At 43.6% G+C, this 19,609-nt stretch overlaps 1 protein-coding gene across 2 annotated transcripts in view; it reads right to left on the bottom strand.

Moving 5' to 3' along the window:
• Positions 1–19,377, bottom strand: part of LOC109935612 (non-compact myelin associated protein) — a 71,535-nt gene extending 52,158 nt beyond the window's left edge. For both annotated transcript variants that reach the window (XM_048613224.1, XM_048613223.1), the window contains exon 1: positions 19,216–19,377. Coding sequence is in view for 1 of the 2 variants with exons in the window: in XM_048613223.1 (XP_048469180.1) it covers positions 19,216–19,228 (13 nt within the window). In the remaining variant the exon portion in view is untranslated. The remainder of the gene's footprint in view (positions 1–19,215) is intronic.
• Positions 19,378–19,609: the final 232 nt, after the last annotated feature.

Here is a 19,609-nt window from a genome sequence, read left to right as displayed (position 1 = left end):
AATATCTTGTTGCTTTGTGATTTAATATGATGCAACTGCTATTCAGATGCAGGAGTGAGAACCTTTTACCGTATGCCAGTCAAGCTACATTGCTAACATCAGACTATAATGGAATTAAACAATGTACGAATTTAATGGATAGGTTAGCTTACCAAGGAACATCCAGTTGACACAGAGTGCCTTTGAAACATACTATTTCTAATTTAAATAGATAACTGAATGAATGCAAGCCAGAGTATTCTTTACCATTTTGTGGAACTACATTAATTTTAAAACTAAGTCAATAATCAAATATCAGTATATATGGAATTGATTTCCACAGCTCATCATATCTTGGTCAGTCATGAAATATCAACGAAGTTAATTAGCAAATCAAGTACACGCACACTGCATAACGTAATAACTTTGATTCTCAACTAGATTTAAACTCATCAGAAATGAAACCAATGACTTGGAAGTCACATCCCACCCTCGAATGTGGCACTTACACTTTCACAGGGACAGGAATAGGTCATGTTAGGATTTGCACATGGTGTGGTTGATGGAGACAGCTGGCAGGTTAAATTATTAGCTGCCTCCACCAAAGTCAGATTTTGTTAGCCAGGAACCCTTTGGAGGGGTTAGGTATCCCTTGGTATCTCGTCCCAGGACACTTATGGGGGTAAGTCAGGTGCCCTTTGTCATTGTTATAAGTAGACAAATGAATGTGTTACTGTCACGTTCATTTGGATCGTCAAACAGACACGTCAAAACTGTCAGAAAAACTTGTTAAAGGGCAGTACCGTGGCTCAGTGGTTAGCATTGCTGCCTCGCAGCACCAGGGACTTGGGTTCGATTCCTCCCTTGGGTAACTGTGTGTGCAATTTCCACAATCTCCCTGTGTCTGTGTGGGTTTCTCTGGGTGCTCCGGTTTCCTCCCACAGTCCAAAGATGTGCAGGTTGGGTGGACTGGCTGTGCTAAATTGCCCATAGTGCCTGGGGTGGGCTGAGTGGGATGCTCTTTGGAAGATTAGTGTGGGCTGAATGGCCTGCTCCCACACTGTAGGGATTCTACAATATATGAAGATCTGCCAAGAGGAGTAGTTAAGCTGACAAGGTATTTGGCCTCATCCTGCCCTTTAAATCTCTGAAAAAAAAACTCTTAAAGTGTTCAAATGTGATTTTTTTGCTATATCACTGTACTTGTTGATGTAAGCCGAAGTGCGTCCATTACATGATAACTGCTGCATGGCTAATTTCATGACCATCCAAGATCACAACAGGATGTCTGCAATTTCACAGTTCAATTAACAGCTACAAGCAGTCACAGACTATTTGATCAGAGATAATAGGAACTGCAGATGCTGGAGAATCCGAGACAACAAGGTGCAGGGCTGGATGAACACAGCAGGCCAAGCAGCATCATAGGAACAGAGAGGCTGACGTTTCGGGCCTAGACACTTCATCAGAAAAGGGGGAGGGGAAGGGGGTTCTGAAATAAATAGGGAGAGAGTGGGAGGCGGATAGAAGATGGATAGAGGAGAGGATAGGTGGAGAGGAAACAAACAGGTCGAAGAGGCGGGGATGGGGCCAGTAAAAGTGAGTGTAGGTGGGGAGTTAGGAAGGGGATAGGTCAGTCCAGGGAGGACGGACAGGTCAAGGGGGCGGGATGAGGTTAGTCGGTAGGAGATGGAGGTGCGGCTTGAGGTGGGAGGAGGGGATAGGTGGGAGGAAGAACAGGTTAGGGAGGCAGGGACAAGCTGGACTGGTTTTGGGATGCGGTAGGGGGAGGGGAGATTCTGAAACTTGTGAAATCCACATTGATACCATTGGGCTGCAGGGTTCCCAAGCGGAATATGAGTTGCTGTTCCTGCAACCTTCGGGTGGCATCGTTGTGGCACTGCCGGAGGCCCAGGATGGACATGTTGTCTGAGGAATGGGAGGGGGAGTTGAAATGGTCCGCGACTGGGCGGTGCAGTTGTTTATTGCGAACCGAGCGTAGGTGTTCTGCAAAGCGGTCCCCGAGCCTCCGCTTGGTTTCCCCGATGTAGAGGTAGCCACACCGGGTACAGCGGATGCAGTATACCACATTGGCAGATGTGCAGGTGAACATCTGCTTGATGTGGAAAGTCTTCTTGGGGCCTGGGATGGGGGTGAGGGAGGAGGTATGGGGGCAGGTGTAGCACTTCCTGCGGTTGCAGGGAAAGTGCCGGGTGTGGTGGAGCTGGAGGGGAGTGTGGAGCGGACAAGGGAGTCACGGAGAGAGTTGTCCCTCCGGAAAGCAGATAAAGGTGGGGAGGGAAAGATGTCTTTGGTGGTGGGGTCGGATTGCAGATGGCGGAAGTGTCGGAGGATGATGCGTTGGATCCGGAGGTTGGTGGGGTGGTACGTGAGGACGAGGGGGATTCTTTTTTGGTTCGCGTGGACGGGGTGTGAGGGCCATCCCCCCAGACCTACCCCTTACTGAGGACAAACGGTCAGTCCTCAGTAAAGGGCTCACCTTTGTCCCCCTCCACCCACAGATCAACGAATACCGCTCACGCTTGGACATAGAGCAGTTTTTCCGCCGCCTCCGCCTCCACGCTTACTTCTTCAACCGTGAACCTAACCCTCCCTCTACTGACCCCTTCTCCCGCTTCCAACACACCCCCTCCTCCTGAACACCACCCCATGGCCTCCTACCCTCCCTCAACCTCTTCATCTCCAACTGCCGTCGAGACATCAATCGCCTCAACCTCTCCACCCCTCTCACCCACTCCAACCTCTCCCCCGCAGAACATGCAGCCCTCCGCTCCCTCCGCTCCAATCCCAACCTCACCATAAAACTCGCGGACAAGGGAGGCGCAGTTGTAGTATGGCGCACTGACCTCTACATCGCCGAGGCCAGACGCCAACTCTCCGACACCTCGTCCTACCGCCCCCTTGATCATGACTCCACCCCTGAGCACCAAACCATCATCTCCCAAACCATCCACAGCCTCATCACCTCAGGTGACCTCCCACCCACGGCCTCCAACCTCATCGTTCCCCAACCTCGCGCTGCCTGCTTCTATCTCCTTCCCAAAATCCACAAACCTGAATGCCCTGGTCGACCCATTGTCTCCGCCTGCTCCTGCCCCACCGAACTGATCTCCAACTATCTAGACTCCATTTTCTCCCCCTTGGTCCAGGAACTCCCTACCTACGTCCATGACACCACCCACGCCCTCCACCTCCTCCAGAACTTCCAATTCCCCGGTCCCCAACACCTCATCTTTACCATGGACGTCCAGTCCCTCTACACCTGCATTCCCCATGCAGATGGCCTTAAGGCCCTCCGCTTCTTCCTGTCCCGCAGGCCCGACCAGTCCCCCTCCACTGATACCCTCATCCGCTTAGCCGAACTCGTCCTCACACTCAACAACTTCTCTTTCAATTCCTCCCACTTCCTACAGACAAAGGGGGTAGCCATGGGTACCCGCATGGGCCCAAGCTACGCCTGCCTCTTTGTAGGTTACGTGGAACAATCCCTCTTCCGTACCTACACCGGCCCTAAACCCCACCTCTTCCTCCGTTACATTGATGACTGTATCGGCGCCGCCTCGTGCTCCCACGAGGAGCTCGAACAGTTCATCCACTTCACTAACACCTTCCACCTCAACCTTAAGCTTACCTGGACCATCTCTAACACCTCTCTCCCCTTCCTGGACCTCTCTGTCTCCATATCGGGCAACCACCTGGAAACCGATATTCATTTCAAGCCCACCGACTCCCACAGCTACCTAGAATACTCCTCCTCCCACCCACCTTCCTGCAAAAATGCTATCCCCTATTCCCAATTCCTTCGCCTCCGCCGCATCTGCTCCCAGGATGAGGCATTCCACTCCCGTACATCTCAGTTGTCCTCGTTTTTCAAGGACCGTAACTTCCCCCCATCAGTGGTCGAGAACGCCCTCAACCGTGTCTCCCACATCTCCTGCAACTCATCCCTCACACCCCGTCCACGCAATAAGAACCAATAAAGAATCCCCCTCATCCTCACGTACCACCCCACCAACCTCCGGATCCAACGCATCATCCTCCGACACTTCCGCCATCTGCAATCCGACCCCACCACCAAAGACATCTTTCCCTCCCCACCCTTATCTGCTTTCCGGAGGGACTACTCTCTCCGTGACTCCCTTGTCCGCTCCACACTCCCCTCCAGCTCCACCACACCCGGCACTTTCCCTGCAACCGCAGGAAGTGCTACACCTGCCCCCATACCTCCTCCCTCACCCCCATCCCAGGCCCCAAGAAGACTTTCCACATCAAGCAGATGTTCACCTGCACATCTGCCAATGTGGTATACTGCATCCGCTGTACCCGGTGTGGCTACCTCTACATCGGGGAAACCAAGCGGAGGCTCGGGGACCGCTTTGCAGAACACCTACGCTCGGTTCGCAATAAACAACTGCACCTCCCAGTCGCGAACCATTTCAACTCCCCCTCCCATTCCTCAGACAACATGTCCATCCTGGGCCTCCTGCAGTGCCACAACGATGCCACCCGAAGGTTGCAGGAACAGCAACTCATATTCCGCTTGGGAACCCTGCAGCCCAATGGTATCAATGTGGATTTCACAAGTTTCAGAATCTCCCCTCCCCCTACCGCATCCCAAAACCAGTCCAGCTTGTCCCTGCCTCCCTAACCTGTTCTTCCTCCCACCTATCCCCTCCTCCCACCTCAATCCGCACCTCCATCTCCTACCGACTAACCTCATCCCGCTCCTTTACCTGTCCGTCCTCCCTGGACTGACCTATCCCCTTCCTAACTCCCCACCTACACTCACTTTTACTGGTCCCATCCCCGCCTCTTCGACCTGTTTGTTTCCTCTCCACCTATCCTCTCCTCTATCCATCTTCTATCTGCCTCCCACTCTCTCCCTATTTATTTCAGAACCCCCTTCCCCTCCCCCTTTTCTGATGAAGGGTCTAGGCCCGAAACATCAGCCTCTCTGCTCCTATGATGCTGCTTGGCCTGCTGTGTTCAGACAGCCCTGCACCTTGTTGTCACAGACTATTTGATGTAGGACTATGATTTCCAATACTTATCGTTGATATTAGGTAAATTAACTCAGTGGGTGTGAAGGAAATAGTAGAAAGCATGGGTTGGCATAAGCTGGCACTAAATTGACATAATTCTCCTGTTTCTGCACGACACACCCTGAAGCAAAAATCCTTAGCAAACATAACATATTTCATCCAAGTAAAGCCAGTTTTTCATGTTTCAAAAAAAAAGGCTTAACTGCCATGTTTAATTATTGGCCAAAGTTGTGTCAAAGGTGCATATGATGTCCAAGAAGGATAGGAACCTATGTAAAGATTCAGGGGTAGTATTGTTGCTCAAGGGTTGGTGCAATCATTAGAAATGACCTTGATTCAGGAGATTATGATGCAGAATCAGTTTTGGTAGATATGAGGAATTGGTATGGGAAGGAAGTTATTAATGGAAGTGGTCTATAGACCTAACAGTAACCACAATGTGGGACAAAGCATATAACAAATAACATTGAGTGCTGGAGCTAAAAAGATGACAATAATCATAGGTGACTTCAATATATGTAAATTGGTAAAATCAGTCTGGCAGTGGTACCTGGATGAGAGGTTCATAGTATACTTTTGAGATGGTTTTTACAGTAGCATTTTCAGTTATGAATTACTGAGATGAGGGGAGCAAAGATATGGCTGTTAAAGTTGCGCTTGACATACAGATTGATAGAAAAGTATGTAGTTAAGATGTCTTAAAGAAGGTCATAAATGGATATAAATAGGTTGAGTGAGTGGACAAAATTCTAGCAGGAAAATTATAATGTGAGATAATTTGAAGTTATTCATTTTGGCAGGAAAAGCCAAAAAATGCAGTTTTACTTAAATGGAGAACAACTGCACAATTCCAAGGAGCAGAGTGCTCTGTTGCACCAATCCCAAAATGTTAGTGTGCAGGTACTGTACACAATCCTGAAAATTAATGGCATAATATCCTTTATTACAAGACGAATTGAATGTAAAAGCAAAGAGATTACACTTCAGTTATACATGACATTGTTGAGATCACATCTCAATGCTGTGTGAAGTTTTGATCTCCTCATATAAGGAAGGGGCTCTGCCTCCTCATCTTATACCACACTTTTGAAGTAGTCCTTTCTGGACTATGGCTTCTTACCTCCCCATTAAAAGAAAGATGTAAATATATTGGAAAGGTTCAGAGGAAGTTTACCCTGAATTCTCAGGTTGACTTAGGGGAAATTTTGGACAGACTGGGTTTGTTCTCACATGAGTTTGGACAAATGAGTGTGATTTGATTGAAATATTTAAGATCCTGAATGGTCTTCACAAGATAAACATGGAAAGGATGCTTCTACTTCTGGGGCACTATTTAAAGTTAGGGGTGGCCCTTTTAGGTCAGATATAAGGAGGGTTTTTTTCCCCCTCAGGGATGTGTGTGACTTTGGAACTCTGCCTCAGGTGATGGTGGAGGCAGGATAACTGAGTATTGTTAAGGTGAAGGCAGATAATTTCTTGTTAGACAAGGGAATCAGGGTTATCAGGGGTAAATGGGAATGTGGAATTCAGAACACAAACAGATCAACCATGTTGAATGGCAGAGGAGGCTTGGAGGGCCTCATTGAGTCATAGAGCTATCTTTCAGTCCAACGTGTCCATACCGACAGATATCCTAAATAAATCTAGTCCCATTTGCCAACATTTGGCCCATATCCCCCTAAACCCTTCCTGTTCATATACACATCCAGATGCCTGTTAAATGTTGTAATTGTACCAGCCTCCACCACTTCTTCTGGCAGCTCATTCCACACACGCACCACGATCTGCGTGAAAAAGTTGCCCCTTAGGTCCCTTTTAAATCATTTTCCTCTCATCTTAAACCTATGTCCTCTAGTTTTGGACCATCCCACCCAGAGGAAAAGACCTTGTCTATTTACCCCATCCATGCCCCTCATGATTTTATAAACTTCTATAAAGTCACCCCTCAGCCTCCAATGTTCCGGAGAAAACAGCCCCAGTCTATTCAGCCTCTCCCTGTAGCTCAAACCCTCCTACCCTGGCAACATCTTTTGTAAATCTTTTCTGAACTCTTTCAAGTTTAACAACATCTTTCCTATGGCAGGGAGACCAGAACTGCATGCAGTATTCCAAAAGTGGCCTAACCAACATCCTGAAAGCTGCAATGTGACCTCCCAACTCCAATGCTCAATGCACTGATCAATAAAGGCAAGCATACCAAGTCCCTTCTTCAATATCCTGTCTACCTGGGACTCCACTTTCAAGGCACTATGAACCTGCACTCCAAGGTCTCTTTGTCCTGCAACACTCCCCAGGACCTTACCATTAAGTGTATAAGTCCTGCCCTGATTTGCCTTTCCAAAATGCAGCACCTCACATTTATCTAAATTAAACTCCATCTTCCACTGCTTGGTTCATTGACCCATCCGAGCAAGATCCCGTTGTACTCTGAGGTAACCTTCTTTGCTGTCCACTACCAGTTTTGGTGTAATCTGCAAACTTACTAACTATACCTCCTATGTTCACATCCAAATCATTTATATAAATGATGAAAAACAGTGGACCCAGCTCCAATCCTTGTGACATCCTGCTGGTCACAGGCCTCCAGTCTGAAAAGCAACCCTCCACCACCACCCTCTGTCTTCTACGGTTGAATACGGCCTACTTCAACTGCCAATTTGTTTGTTTATATGTTTATGATATAAAAAGTCATTCAAGATATCCTGAGATTCTTAATGTTCCCAGTGGTGTTAGATTATGGCTGTTGCACTTCAACAGCAATTGGCCACTTTACAAGTTATAAAGCCCATTATGCTATCATCGTAAAGACAACACACTTCACCATTGTGACACATTGCTTAGGTGTAATTCTGATGGAGGAATAGCTGCTGTAACATCACTAAACTACTAGTGAATACACCACTTTAATTTATGTCAATAAGTATTATCATCAAATCACTGGCCCAGATTTTGTTCTTTGTGATAAAGGAATTACTTTTCCAATTCACCTCCCCACCCATAAGTCAGGAATTAATGTGGTGACAGGGGTTTTGCCCACTGATCAGCAAATTGGTGGGAGATCCACATTACTTTTCTCTGGCAGGTACAAGTCAAGTTGCTATAGTCTTATCAGACTATATGGCTGCTCTCCCATTAGAGAGAGATAAGTGGTAGCAATTTAACCTGAGGGTCACCACAGCTCAGGTGAGGGGATAGGTTGAGAAGGCCAGTTCTCCATGGTAATGTCAACCACTGATGTGATTTGAACCCTTGTTGTTGGCATCACACTGATTTGTAATCCAACTGTACAGCCAACTGAGCTAAACCAACCCCCTCTGGGAGGTACAGCACTATGAAACTCCTATCAGCCACTTAACTCCTGACTGGTTTAGTCAAGTGCAAATTGAATGCAAATCTCATCCCTAGGACTTTCTGATCAGAAGCTGACAGCTCTGCAGAATTGGCAGCACAAGAGGGAATAGTGGGCTCTGCCATTACTACAATGTGGTCTTCACCAGGACTTGCCAATGGATCGCTGAAGAGATGTAGAAGTGGGGTTCCATAGTCAGAAGTATGGTAAGTGGGTGGTTTCTTGCAGGTTCCCTGCTTCCCAGTGCTGAATATCAGCAGCAGCAGGCAGAAGCCCTTTAGCAGTGACTTAATTAAATAATCTGGACTGAGAAAGCATCTTTTGTGCCATTATTTTCCTACAATAAGCCTCAAAAAGCTGAGAGACAAGAACAACTGCCAACAAGGAAAACAACAGAGACTGCAGGCTAGCCAGAGACACTAGAGCTTTAGGTGTGAAGCGGCCTTGAATTGAGAAGGTTCTAGCAAAATATAAATCTTTTTATTTCTGGAACATTGATTGCAAGGGGCTCCACGTAAAAGAAAATTAATGCAGAAAGCAAAAGACAGATGACCTGGACAGATGCAATCATGGTTGAAACAAAAACTATTGAATATTATTGAGTATTGCACTTTAAAAGAAGCTTCAGACAATATAGTTTGTCAATATAATAAGATAACCCCATTCCTTGAAAAGAAGGTATAAAAGATTAAATACAGGGACCTGTACTGGAAGTTAAAAAGAGAGCTCAGGAGGGAATTACAGAGAGAGGAGTATACAATCACAGCAGTCAGTCCCTTCTGATGCCTGTATGACCAGAGTTGATAATGGGAGGCACGGTGGCTCAGTGGTTAGCACTGCTGCCTCACAGCGCCAGGGACCCGGGTTTGATTCCACCCTTGGGTGAGTGTCTGTGTGGAGTTTGTACATTTTCCCTGTGTCTGCGTGAGTTTCCTCTGGGTTTTCCAGTTTCCTCACACAGTCCAAAGATGTGCAGGTTAAGTGGATTGGCCATGCTAAATTGCCTGTAGTGTTCAGGGATGTGTACCTTAGGTGGGTTATAGGGGAATCAGTCTGGTTGGGATGCTCCAATGGTTGATGTGGACTTGTTGGGCCAAAGGCCCTGTTTCCACACTGTAGGGGTTCTATATTCTATTCTATAATAACATAACTGAGCAAGATATTGATAAAAGGTGTTTACTTGTTGGAAAGAAAGTAATATGTTTGAGGATTCTAGTGAAGAGTTAACTTGCTTGGAGTTAAGTACATTTCTTTTTTTCTCTCAGCTCACTAAATTTGGTAACAATTTTGTGTAACCATTTCGAATATGTTAAAGTTGTAATTGTGGGTACAAATAAACTCCATTAAGTCTAACAACCATCTAAATGAGTCAATTTGTTCTTTGCAGTTTGCACATGAACCAAACAAGTACAGGGAGTTTTATGAAAGACAAGAGTTCCTACACTAAAATAACCTTTGGGTGGGATGGCTGTTTGCAGAGCCTTCCTGTACCCAATTTGATCACAGGGAGATGGGAGGATGACTGCATCTCCACCTCAGCTTCCCATTGGAACGCAGGGTCATCCCCACCTTCAAGTTGGGAGAATCAAATTCTGTCTATTGACTTGCATTGAGGAGGTTGAGGGGTAACATTATAGAAGTTTATAAAATCATGAGGGGCATGGATAAGGTGATTAGCAGAAGTCTTTCCCATGGGGTGGAAGGAGTTCAAAACTGGAAGCCATATTTTTAAGTTGAAGGGGAAAGGTTTAAAAAGGGACCTGAGGGACAACTTTTTCACGCACAGAGGGTAGTTCATACGTGGAATGAACTGTCAAAGAATGTGGTAGAGGCAGGTGCAGTTGCAACATTTAACAGACATTTGGATCAGTACATGAATATGAGAGGTTTAGAGGGATATGGGACAAACACAGGCAAGTGGGTCTAGTTTTAGAAACTTTTTTGGAAACTTGGTTGGCATGGAACAGTTAAACCGAAGGGTCTGTTTCCATGCTGTACGACTTTATGATTTTCACAGCATTTCCAGCACACACTTCCAGTCAGGCAGTACAACATGTTCCACAAAGGGGCCTACAGTACTTGTGAATAGGATAAGCAACAAAATGAGTTCCTACTGAACCATAAATCTAAACCAGGGGGTAAAAAAAGAAAACAACAAATGTAAAATTATATCATGTACAGGAAGTGAAATGAAGATTGGGAAATACAGATAGGATTGGTGAAGAGATATATAAGAGTCATAGAAATAAATAGTCTAAAAACAAAAGCTCTCCCTAAAATCTGTGACAGCAATTTTCTTCTGTAGATATGAGACATTAACCCTCCCACCTCACACACCCCAAGTTTTTCACTCCTAGAGAGACTGTTCAGTACTTAGAAGTAGGTGTACTAGAGCTAAATATCCAGTCATTTTAGTGTGGAACTGATGGGCAAAGACCCCAAGTCCATGCGATTGTCTGATTTCAGTGTCAAGTCTATAAGACAGAACCATAACAATGACTCAATGGAAAAGCATACTTTCCCGAACAGCAACTTTTAGACTTCAATTTTGAACTGTGCATGTGCAGACGTCAGAAGTTGCTGTCAAACATATCGTTTAATAACAATGAGCACATACAAACTCACCAGTTATTGCAGCAAAATCTCCAAATTCATGATCCTTGCTACATTTGGATAGTAGAAAGTAATAACATTTCTACAAATAGAAATTCCTTTGAGAGGCACCAAGATCTATTTGATTTTCCCAGCTCTGACCCTATACCATTGAATTGCTAAGTTTTACACTTAAATATCTTGTCAACATGTTAAAACATAGACAAGTTCAAGGTTTATATGTATGCATGTAATATTGCCCCACAAGGCAGAGTTAGACTAAAAACAATTATTATAGCATTAAAGTGTTCTGCATAAATTTCTTGTCAATTTTTGTAAAGGATTTTAGCTTTAACTTCTGGCCTTTTGTTTTGTTCAGTCACCATCTGCTAGTTCTAAATCTGAGTTCCTCGAGTTGTAACACTCCCATTGTAATTGATACTTCATAGCTTGCTAATGGAGAATAATAGATGTGCCTTCTGTCTGTACAGTAGCTCATCTGTTACCTTAGTGAACTAATAACCCAGAAAATCAGGCTAATACCTGGAGGTTAGAGTTCTATCTCCACCCTGGGGATTTGGGGACTATTAAATAAAACTGGAATAAAACAGCTAGTAACAGTGACAATGGAACTATCACATTGTTGTAAAAATCCATCTGGCTCACAAGTAGTCTTTACCAAAGGAAGGGCATCTTTGTGTCTCCAGACTCTCAGCAGTGTGGTCTCAGCAGTGTACTATAACTACAGGTTAACGTGGCCTAGTAAGTCATCAAAACTCCCAAGAAAATGCATAATTCCTATGTACTGCTGTGTTTCAAAAAGGTGGCTCCCGCTAAATTCTCAAATTAAATTAGGAATGGGCAATAAATGTTGGCCTTGCCAGTGATGCCTACATCTGTGAATGAATAAACATAGATATTTTTAAAAAGTGTCATCAGACCAAGCACTTGTGTTCTTCCAAAAAAACACTTCAAGTAATACTTTAGAACTAAAATATTTGATATTTTTAAAAATTGGTATCTTTCTGTTTGTAGTCAAAAGCCAACACTAATCTCAACTTTTACCCAGATTTCTGCCCTTCTATCAAGAGACATTGGATAATGATCAGGTAAAGATAAAGTCACCATATTCTTACCAAACTATAAGGCTGCTGTCACAATAGAGATGGCCAGTGGTAGTTTAAATTGAGGGTCACCATGCCTGAGGGAAGGAGAGAGGTTGAGAAGGAGAGTCCTTCATAGTAACAACAACCAATGGAGGAATTGAGCCCTCACTGTTGGCATCACATTGCACTGCAAACCTGCCAACCAGCCAACGAAACTAACTAATCACCCAAGGAAACTGAGTGATTCTTTCTCCCTAACTCAGACAGGACATGGGTCACAGGATCAATTAATACATCTTTGCCACTGCCCTAGCTTACATCATCTAACTTGGCTAAGAGCCAGAGAAATTGTCAGATTTTTACGTAAATAAAATCATATGTTGGGCAAAGGATCACGAGTTACTCAGCACATACGGAAACCTGCTGTAGTAAAAATCAACACTTATGGTCCAGAAGGGGTGAGAATTTACAGAGGAAGTTGGTGAGTAAAATATTTGAATGAAATAAGGAAGCTTTCTGAAAATTGGGCTATGTTTCCTTTTAAAATCATAATATTGGTGAATCGTATAACTCACATCTTCACAGACCTGGAATAATCACTCAGTCTGCTAGGCAGCATGGTTAGCACTGCTGCCTCAGAACGCCAGGGGCCTGGGCTCGATTCCACCCTCAGGCGACTGGCTGTGTGGAGTTTGCACATTTTCCCCGTGTCTGCGTGGGTTTCCTGCCACAATCCATAGAAATGCAGGTTGGGTGGATTGGCCATGTTAAATTGCCTGTAGTGTTCAGGGATACGCAGGCTAGGTGGATTAGCCATGGGAAATGCAGGGATAGGGTGGGGAGGTGGTGAGTCTGGGTGCGATGATCTTCAAATGGCTGGTGTGGACTTGATGGGCCAAATGGCCTGCTCCCACACTGTAGGGATTCTATGATTCTAGTCTGCCTCTATTTAGAGTCCATACAAGCAGATTATTTTCAATAAGAAAAATAAAAAATTGTTTACCAAATAGTATGTCATTTATACTGTTCCAGACCCGATGCTGAATCTTGTTTGACTCTTTTAACAAGCTTTTCATATTCAAAAGAACAATGACTAAACACACTTCAATTTGAAGTTTAAAGTTAAAAAGCAGATGGAAGTCATGGCATTAATTAACGTGGCAGGTAATTTTCTTTCAGGTTTTCTGTCAACATTATTTAATCACTGCCATTGCAGGTTTCCAATAAACATCGGTTGGCATTTTCTGCCGTTGTATGGAGTTTCTGTGTGCAGTATCACCTGCCTGTTCACTTCAAATTATGCATAACTCCTGAATACATGGTGTAGCATTCACTGCCATTTTGTAAGAATTCTTCTGTATGATAGCAATGCTGATAAAATTTTCACACACTTTATGTTTGATTTTCTATTCATTATCATTAGACACAACCACATGCACTGAATCATTTCCTGTGCATAATTACAACAGAAGATTATTGATTCAAGGTTAAGATATTCAAACGTCACATTGGATACATTGATTGCTACATATTTATATCTTGCTTAAAGGCCCCATGTTATCTTGCCAGCTGTTAAGAATTATCACCAACAGCTTGAAACACTGGGGACAGCTTTATGTTGGCACTTGTTTCACAGATTAAATAGCAGAATACATTTGGATGGTCTAATCATCCAGAATGCCAAACAGCAACAGAAATACCTACTGTACGTTTCAGTAGAGTACTCAACGATACATGACACAGCTCATATGAGTCAGAATGTGAAATGGATAAGCCTTTCAGCTCACAAAATGAACAACAATATAAAGATTGCTTGAAAGAACAGGGTCAAAATGTCAAACCATAGACATTTGTAGTTACAAAGGAAACCATTCAGTCCATCCTGACTGTATTGACTCTGTGTTAGTGCAATATAAAACTAATTCCATTGCCACGTATTCTTCCCAAAGCCTTGTAAGTTCCCTTGTTTCAAGTGTTCAAAAGGTGTTCCATGAAATGATGTAATGGTCTTCACCTCAATACTCCCCGGAGCAAAACAATTCATGCTCCAGAAAACTTCTGCGTAAACAGATTTTTCCTCATCTCTCTCACTTTCTTACTGACCATTTCAAGTTGATGTCATTGATTCCTAAGCAGAGAATATTGTCACTCTCATGGGGCGGCATGGTGGCTCAGTGGTTAGCACTGCTGCCTCATAGCACCAAGGACCCGAGTTCGATTCTACCCTCAGGCAACTGTTTGTGTGGAGTTTGCACATTCTCCCTGTGTCTGTGTGGGTTTCCTCCCACAGTCCAAAGATGTGCAGGCTGGGTGGATTGGTCCTGCTAAATTGCCCATAGTGTTTCAGGGATGTGTAGATATGGGGAATGGGTCTGGGTGGGATGCTCTGAGGATTGGTGTGGACTTGTTGGGCCAAAGGGATTCTATTCATTCAACAAAATCATTCATCAATTTGAACTCGGTGGAGTTTATAAGGAAGAGAGGAATCTGATTGAAACATACAGAATACAACTGATAGACTGGATGTGGAGAAGATGTTCCCACGAGTAGGACAGACTAGGGACCAAGGGCACAGCCTCAGAGTGAAGGAATGATCCTTTAGAACTAAGATAAAGAGGAATTTCTTCAGCAATGAGTGGTGAATCTGTGGAACTCATTGCCGGTGAAGGCCAAGTCATTGATTGCATTTAAGACAGAGATAGATAAATAGATTTATTAGTAACAGATCAAGAGTTATGGGGAAGAAAAGCAGGAGAATGGGGTTAAGAAACAAAACAGCCATAATCAAATGGTGGAGCAGACGAGATGGGCCAAATGGCTAATTCTGCTCCGATATCTTGTGGTCTTATAATTTTAAAGAATAATTTAAAACTCAAATTTCATGTTTGGCTTTTCTGTTGCAGGAGAAATTGTCACAATATCCTTTTTATAATAGGACACAGAAAGTTGCATGCTGTACTTTAACCATGTGCTCACCACTATCATATACAAATTAATTGTTATCTCTTTAGTCTTCTAGTCCGTGGCATAATTTATAAAACTCAAGATTCAGCAATTGGAAAAAGAAATTAAAAAGTGATATGAGCAAAGCAAAAATGTCATGCAGTGAGTGGTTAAGTGCTGGAATGCACTGCCTGAGAGTGTGGTGGAGACTGGTTCAATTGGAGCATTCAGAAGGGAACTCACTTGTTACCTGAATGGAAAATGTGTGGAGTTATGGAGGAAAATGCGGTTGAGTGGCATTAAGTGAATTGCTCATTCAGGGAGTTGGTAAGGACACGATGGGCTGAGTGACTGTATTGTAAGAATTCTGTGACTGACATTGTAACCTGTTGCACTTTCAAGGAAATGTCTTTGAAATCCTAGGTCTCTCTATTCATTCATAACATGTATTTATAATGGATATGCACCCTCATTCCTCTTGTTCTAAATCGTATCCTCCCATAGCTTCATTGTAAACTGCATTCAGAGTACTTTGTGCAGTTCTGGTTGCTGTATTATAAAATAAAGACACAGGAGAGGGTCCAAGAAAGACTTACAAGATGATACCAGAACTTTAAGGTTATCCCTGTAGGTTATTCTATTTTGCCTTGGGTGAGAGTCAGAAACTATTCCGACTTGCAGGGACAAAATAAGCTAGAAACCATCAATTATAAGATGGTCATCAAGAAATCAAAAAGCAAGTTCAAAATAAACTTACTTACAAAGAAGGAAGAATTTGCTGTCACAGAAAGTATAGCAGTCACCAGAGAACAGAGTAGATATAGTTAAGGGGAACCTAAAGAAGTATGTCAGAGACAAGGAAACAGGCTATGCTGTTAGAGTGAGTTCAGCAAGGATTGGGGAAAGCTCAAGCGGAGAACAAGTACTGCTATAGACCTTTTGGGTTGAATGACCTACTTCTGCGCAATACATTTGATGTAATTCTACGCACATCCAACACACAATCTAATAAAGTGTCCACAATTTACCAAACCCCATTGTGTCATCAGCAAATTTAGATATAGCACTCTAACAGCACAAGGCTGTTTTTGTTTTCAGAACAAAAATCATCCTAGCATTGAGTCCTGGAAGTTTGGAGAAAAACTATGTTCATTAACTCCATTCTGTGGTTCCCTGACCACCTATGAACTCTTCAAGTACACGGTTACATTTCCCTTTTTATCATAAATTGGAATTGTTGCAACAAATCTCCTGTGAGATGTTTATTGGAAGACTTCTGAACTTCCATAAACACTTTTGCATTCGATTTATACATCTGCCTTTATTATCACTTCTTCAAATGAAATGTATTAAACCTGGCATCAAAGTGAGTCAATTGTGCTTGATAATTCTCTGCTATTCAAAATACTCACTCATTTTTATCTCAAGTTAGAGACTTTGTCTGCTGGTGACACCAGAATAACTGACATGTCCTCCTCATATGAAGGTGTTATATGTGAGACCCTCCAGCTTTCCAACTGTTTACAGTTATAAGGAGAATTGAAAAATTGTGCTTAGTGTCTCTGTTATTTCTTCTTTAAATATCTTAGACTGTGTGTCTTCAGTGTCTGCTGACTTATCCACCCCGCACTCTCCAATCATTACAGAAGCTACAGTTTTTCTAGTTGTTATCTCAAACAACTGTTCAGCATCCTCCATTGGTAGCCCCACATTCTGATCATCAATCCCATTTGTAAACACGGATGCCTCGAAGTTTCTTCTTTCATTCTAAGGGCTTCGGTCTTCTTTGATGTTATTAACTATAGTTGTATTAAATGCCTTCCTTTTGAATTTGAGTTTAAGAACCTAAAAACTAGAAGTAGGAGTAAATAATTTAGCCCCTCGAGCCTGTTCCGCCATTTAATACGATCGTAGCCAATTTCATTTTGGCCCCTCCTGTCTGCTTGCATTTACCTTTTAATCCATTACTAATTACCTCCAACTTAAATTTAATCCCTGCGCTGGAGTTCACAGATCTCTGAGGTAGTGAATTCCACAGATTCACAACTCTTTGAGAGAAATAATTCCTCTTCATCTCAGTTTTAAATCTGCTACCCCTTAGTCCAAAATCTTTAGTTTAAAACTCTATTCACTCACAGGATTGTATCCTTTTGATTTGTTCTATTTTTATCTCTTAGGAACATATCCACTTTATACTCTTCCATACTTCAGGTTATCCAATCCTGATCTTCGGCCTCGTTTGCTAACTTCATAACTAATAACTTTTGTTCATGAGAATTATGTAACAATTTGAATTGCTGTCACCCAACGTATTTACTCATGTTCTAAAAAAACATTGAATAACAGTAGGGAGCTATCTAGTCTATTCACCTTACAGAGAAAATCACCAAGGGTAAAACATAAAAATCACTTACAAACCAAAAAAAAAATCACCAAGACTAATCAATACATTGAGGCGGGAATAGTAGGAACTGCAGATGCTGGAGAATCTGAGATAACAAGATGTAGAGCTGGCTGAACACAGCAGGCCAAGCAGCATCAGAGGAGCAGGAAGGCTGACGTTTCGGACCTCGACCCTTCTTCAGAAATTGGCATTTTCTGAGCATCTACGTTTTCTGAAGAAGGGTCTAGGCCCGAAACATCAGCTTTCCTGCTCCTCTGATGCTGCTTGGCCTGCTGTGCTCATCCAGCTCTACACCTTGTTAGCTCTTAATACATTGAGGCGTACCATTTAATGTATGAAAACAGTCATCACTGATGTAAGTAATAGGCTGAAATGAGAATATTGCATGGAATTCATGTTAATACAGTTAGTCAGACTCCTGATTAACATACCACCACATTCTCAGGGATGAACTATATCAGATACAATCCCACAGTGTCATTCCTGGAAATCCCAGTTCAGTTAACACCAGAATGCTGAAGGCACTCAGCTCTAGCTCACCGATAACACAATTGACTCTTTCACTGTCTACATTGCCAGGATACTGATCACACAACCAGTACTGGACCAACAGGAATTTCTTCCAACTAAATATTGGGAAGACTGCAGTCATTGCCTTTGGATCCTCTTTAAAAAGAAGTCTCCGTTCGCCAGCTACCAGCTCCAGCCCCTTTCCTGGAAGCAGACTGTTCACATATTTGGTGTTTGAAGATCAGAGGTGGGGTTTTCATCCACATACCCACACCATCATTAAGACCACCCATTTCCATTCCACAACATCAACCGACTTCATCAGTGCCTTTGCTGTTCAGCTACTCAAACTCTCATTCATACCTCTGCTCCCTCTGAACTTGACTGTTCCAAAATGTTCCTGGCTTCTCCCCCCACCCCCGCTCCTCCCCCAGCAAATTTCTAACCCAAACTCATGCCTTGGGAAATTGGAAAATTCTGCTGTGCTCTGATTTGCACTAAGTCCTGTTCGCTCGTCTGATTCCAATGCTCACTGCCTACGCTGGCTCTGGGTTTTGCAATGCCTCAATTATAAAGCTCTTGCTTTCAAATCCTGTCTTGTCTTAGGCCCTCCTTGTCTCTTCCAGCTCCACAATCCACAGAAATATCTGTGGGATTCATCAGTGTCCCCGAGTTTCATCACTCCAGCGATGGCAGCAGTGCCTTACACTTTGAGTGTTCCTCACTAAACCTGTCTTCTCTTGCTTTCCCCTTTAAAGGAGGCCTTTAAAAGTAACCTCATTAACCATGCTTTTGCCATCTGCCTGACAGCTCAATATGACTTGATATCAATTTTTGTTTCAGAGCGTTTGGGCTGTATCATGAAGTTAAAGGTGCTATATAAATGGAGGTTATTGTTGTGAGATTTGACACACAAATTACATACACGTCAATGGCTGCTCGACAAGGCACAGCAAGACTGAAAAGTTCAACTTCCATCATTTAATATCACCCGTATTGTCCCGTGAACGCAGCAAAACTTGGCATTATTCGTTACTTTTAAGAGTAATTACCAGCATGTAGCAGTCCCAACGATGAAAAATAAACTAAACCTGCATAAGGCAGCGATAAATCGAACCTCCCCTCTCCAGGAGACGGTTTCTTACCAAATTACCCTGTTTCTCTCTCTCTCTCTCTGTTAGATCCCCCACAATATTGCTGGCATGCAGTTTGACGCCAGTTTTATCGAGGAGTGAATTAATGAACCCCATGAAATCCCACTGTCTTTACCTGTCCCTGACATGGTCAACGCTGTGCTGCCACCAGGTAAGCCTGGCACCTCCGTGTAGCGTCTCTTTGCCTTTTCCCTGCTGTCAGAAGGCCGGTAGCGAAGGTGTTTGTACAGGGAGTGGGAGGCTTTCCAATGGTTAGAAGCTGCTCTTCCAACCACCCATCCACATGACGGTGTTATAATGACTCGGACCCAGCTAGACAGGTTCAGCAGCTTTTCCGTCTCGTCAGGTAACCAATCCGCCCTACCGGATCTCTCTAGTAACCTCTTCAGTTTCTCTCAATGTATATGCATATACATAAAGCAGTCCTCGGCGTTTAACAAAGGGGAGAAGTGAGTTTAGTTAGTGCCCTCTCCTGTTTGTCCTTCCTTGCGGCGCCCCTGTATAAAAAC

This window comes from Rhincodon typus, chromosome 27 (assembly GCF_021869965.1).
Source record: "Rhincodon typus isolate 14 chromosome 27, sRhiTyp1.1, whole genome shotgun sequence".
NCBI lineage: Eukaryota > Metazoa > Chordata > Chondrichthyes > Orectolobiformes > Rhincodontidae > Rhincodon > Rhincodon typus.
The sequence above is the reverse complement of the archived record's forward strand: the minus strand, read 5'-3'. Positions and strand labels throughout refer to the sequence as shown.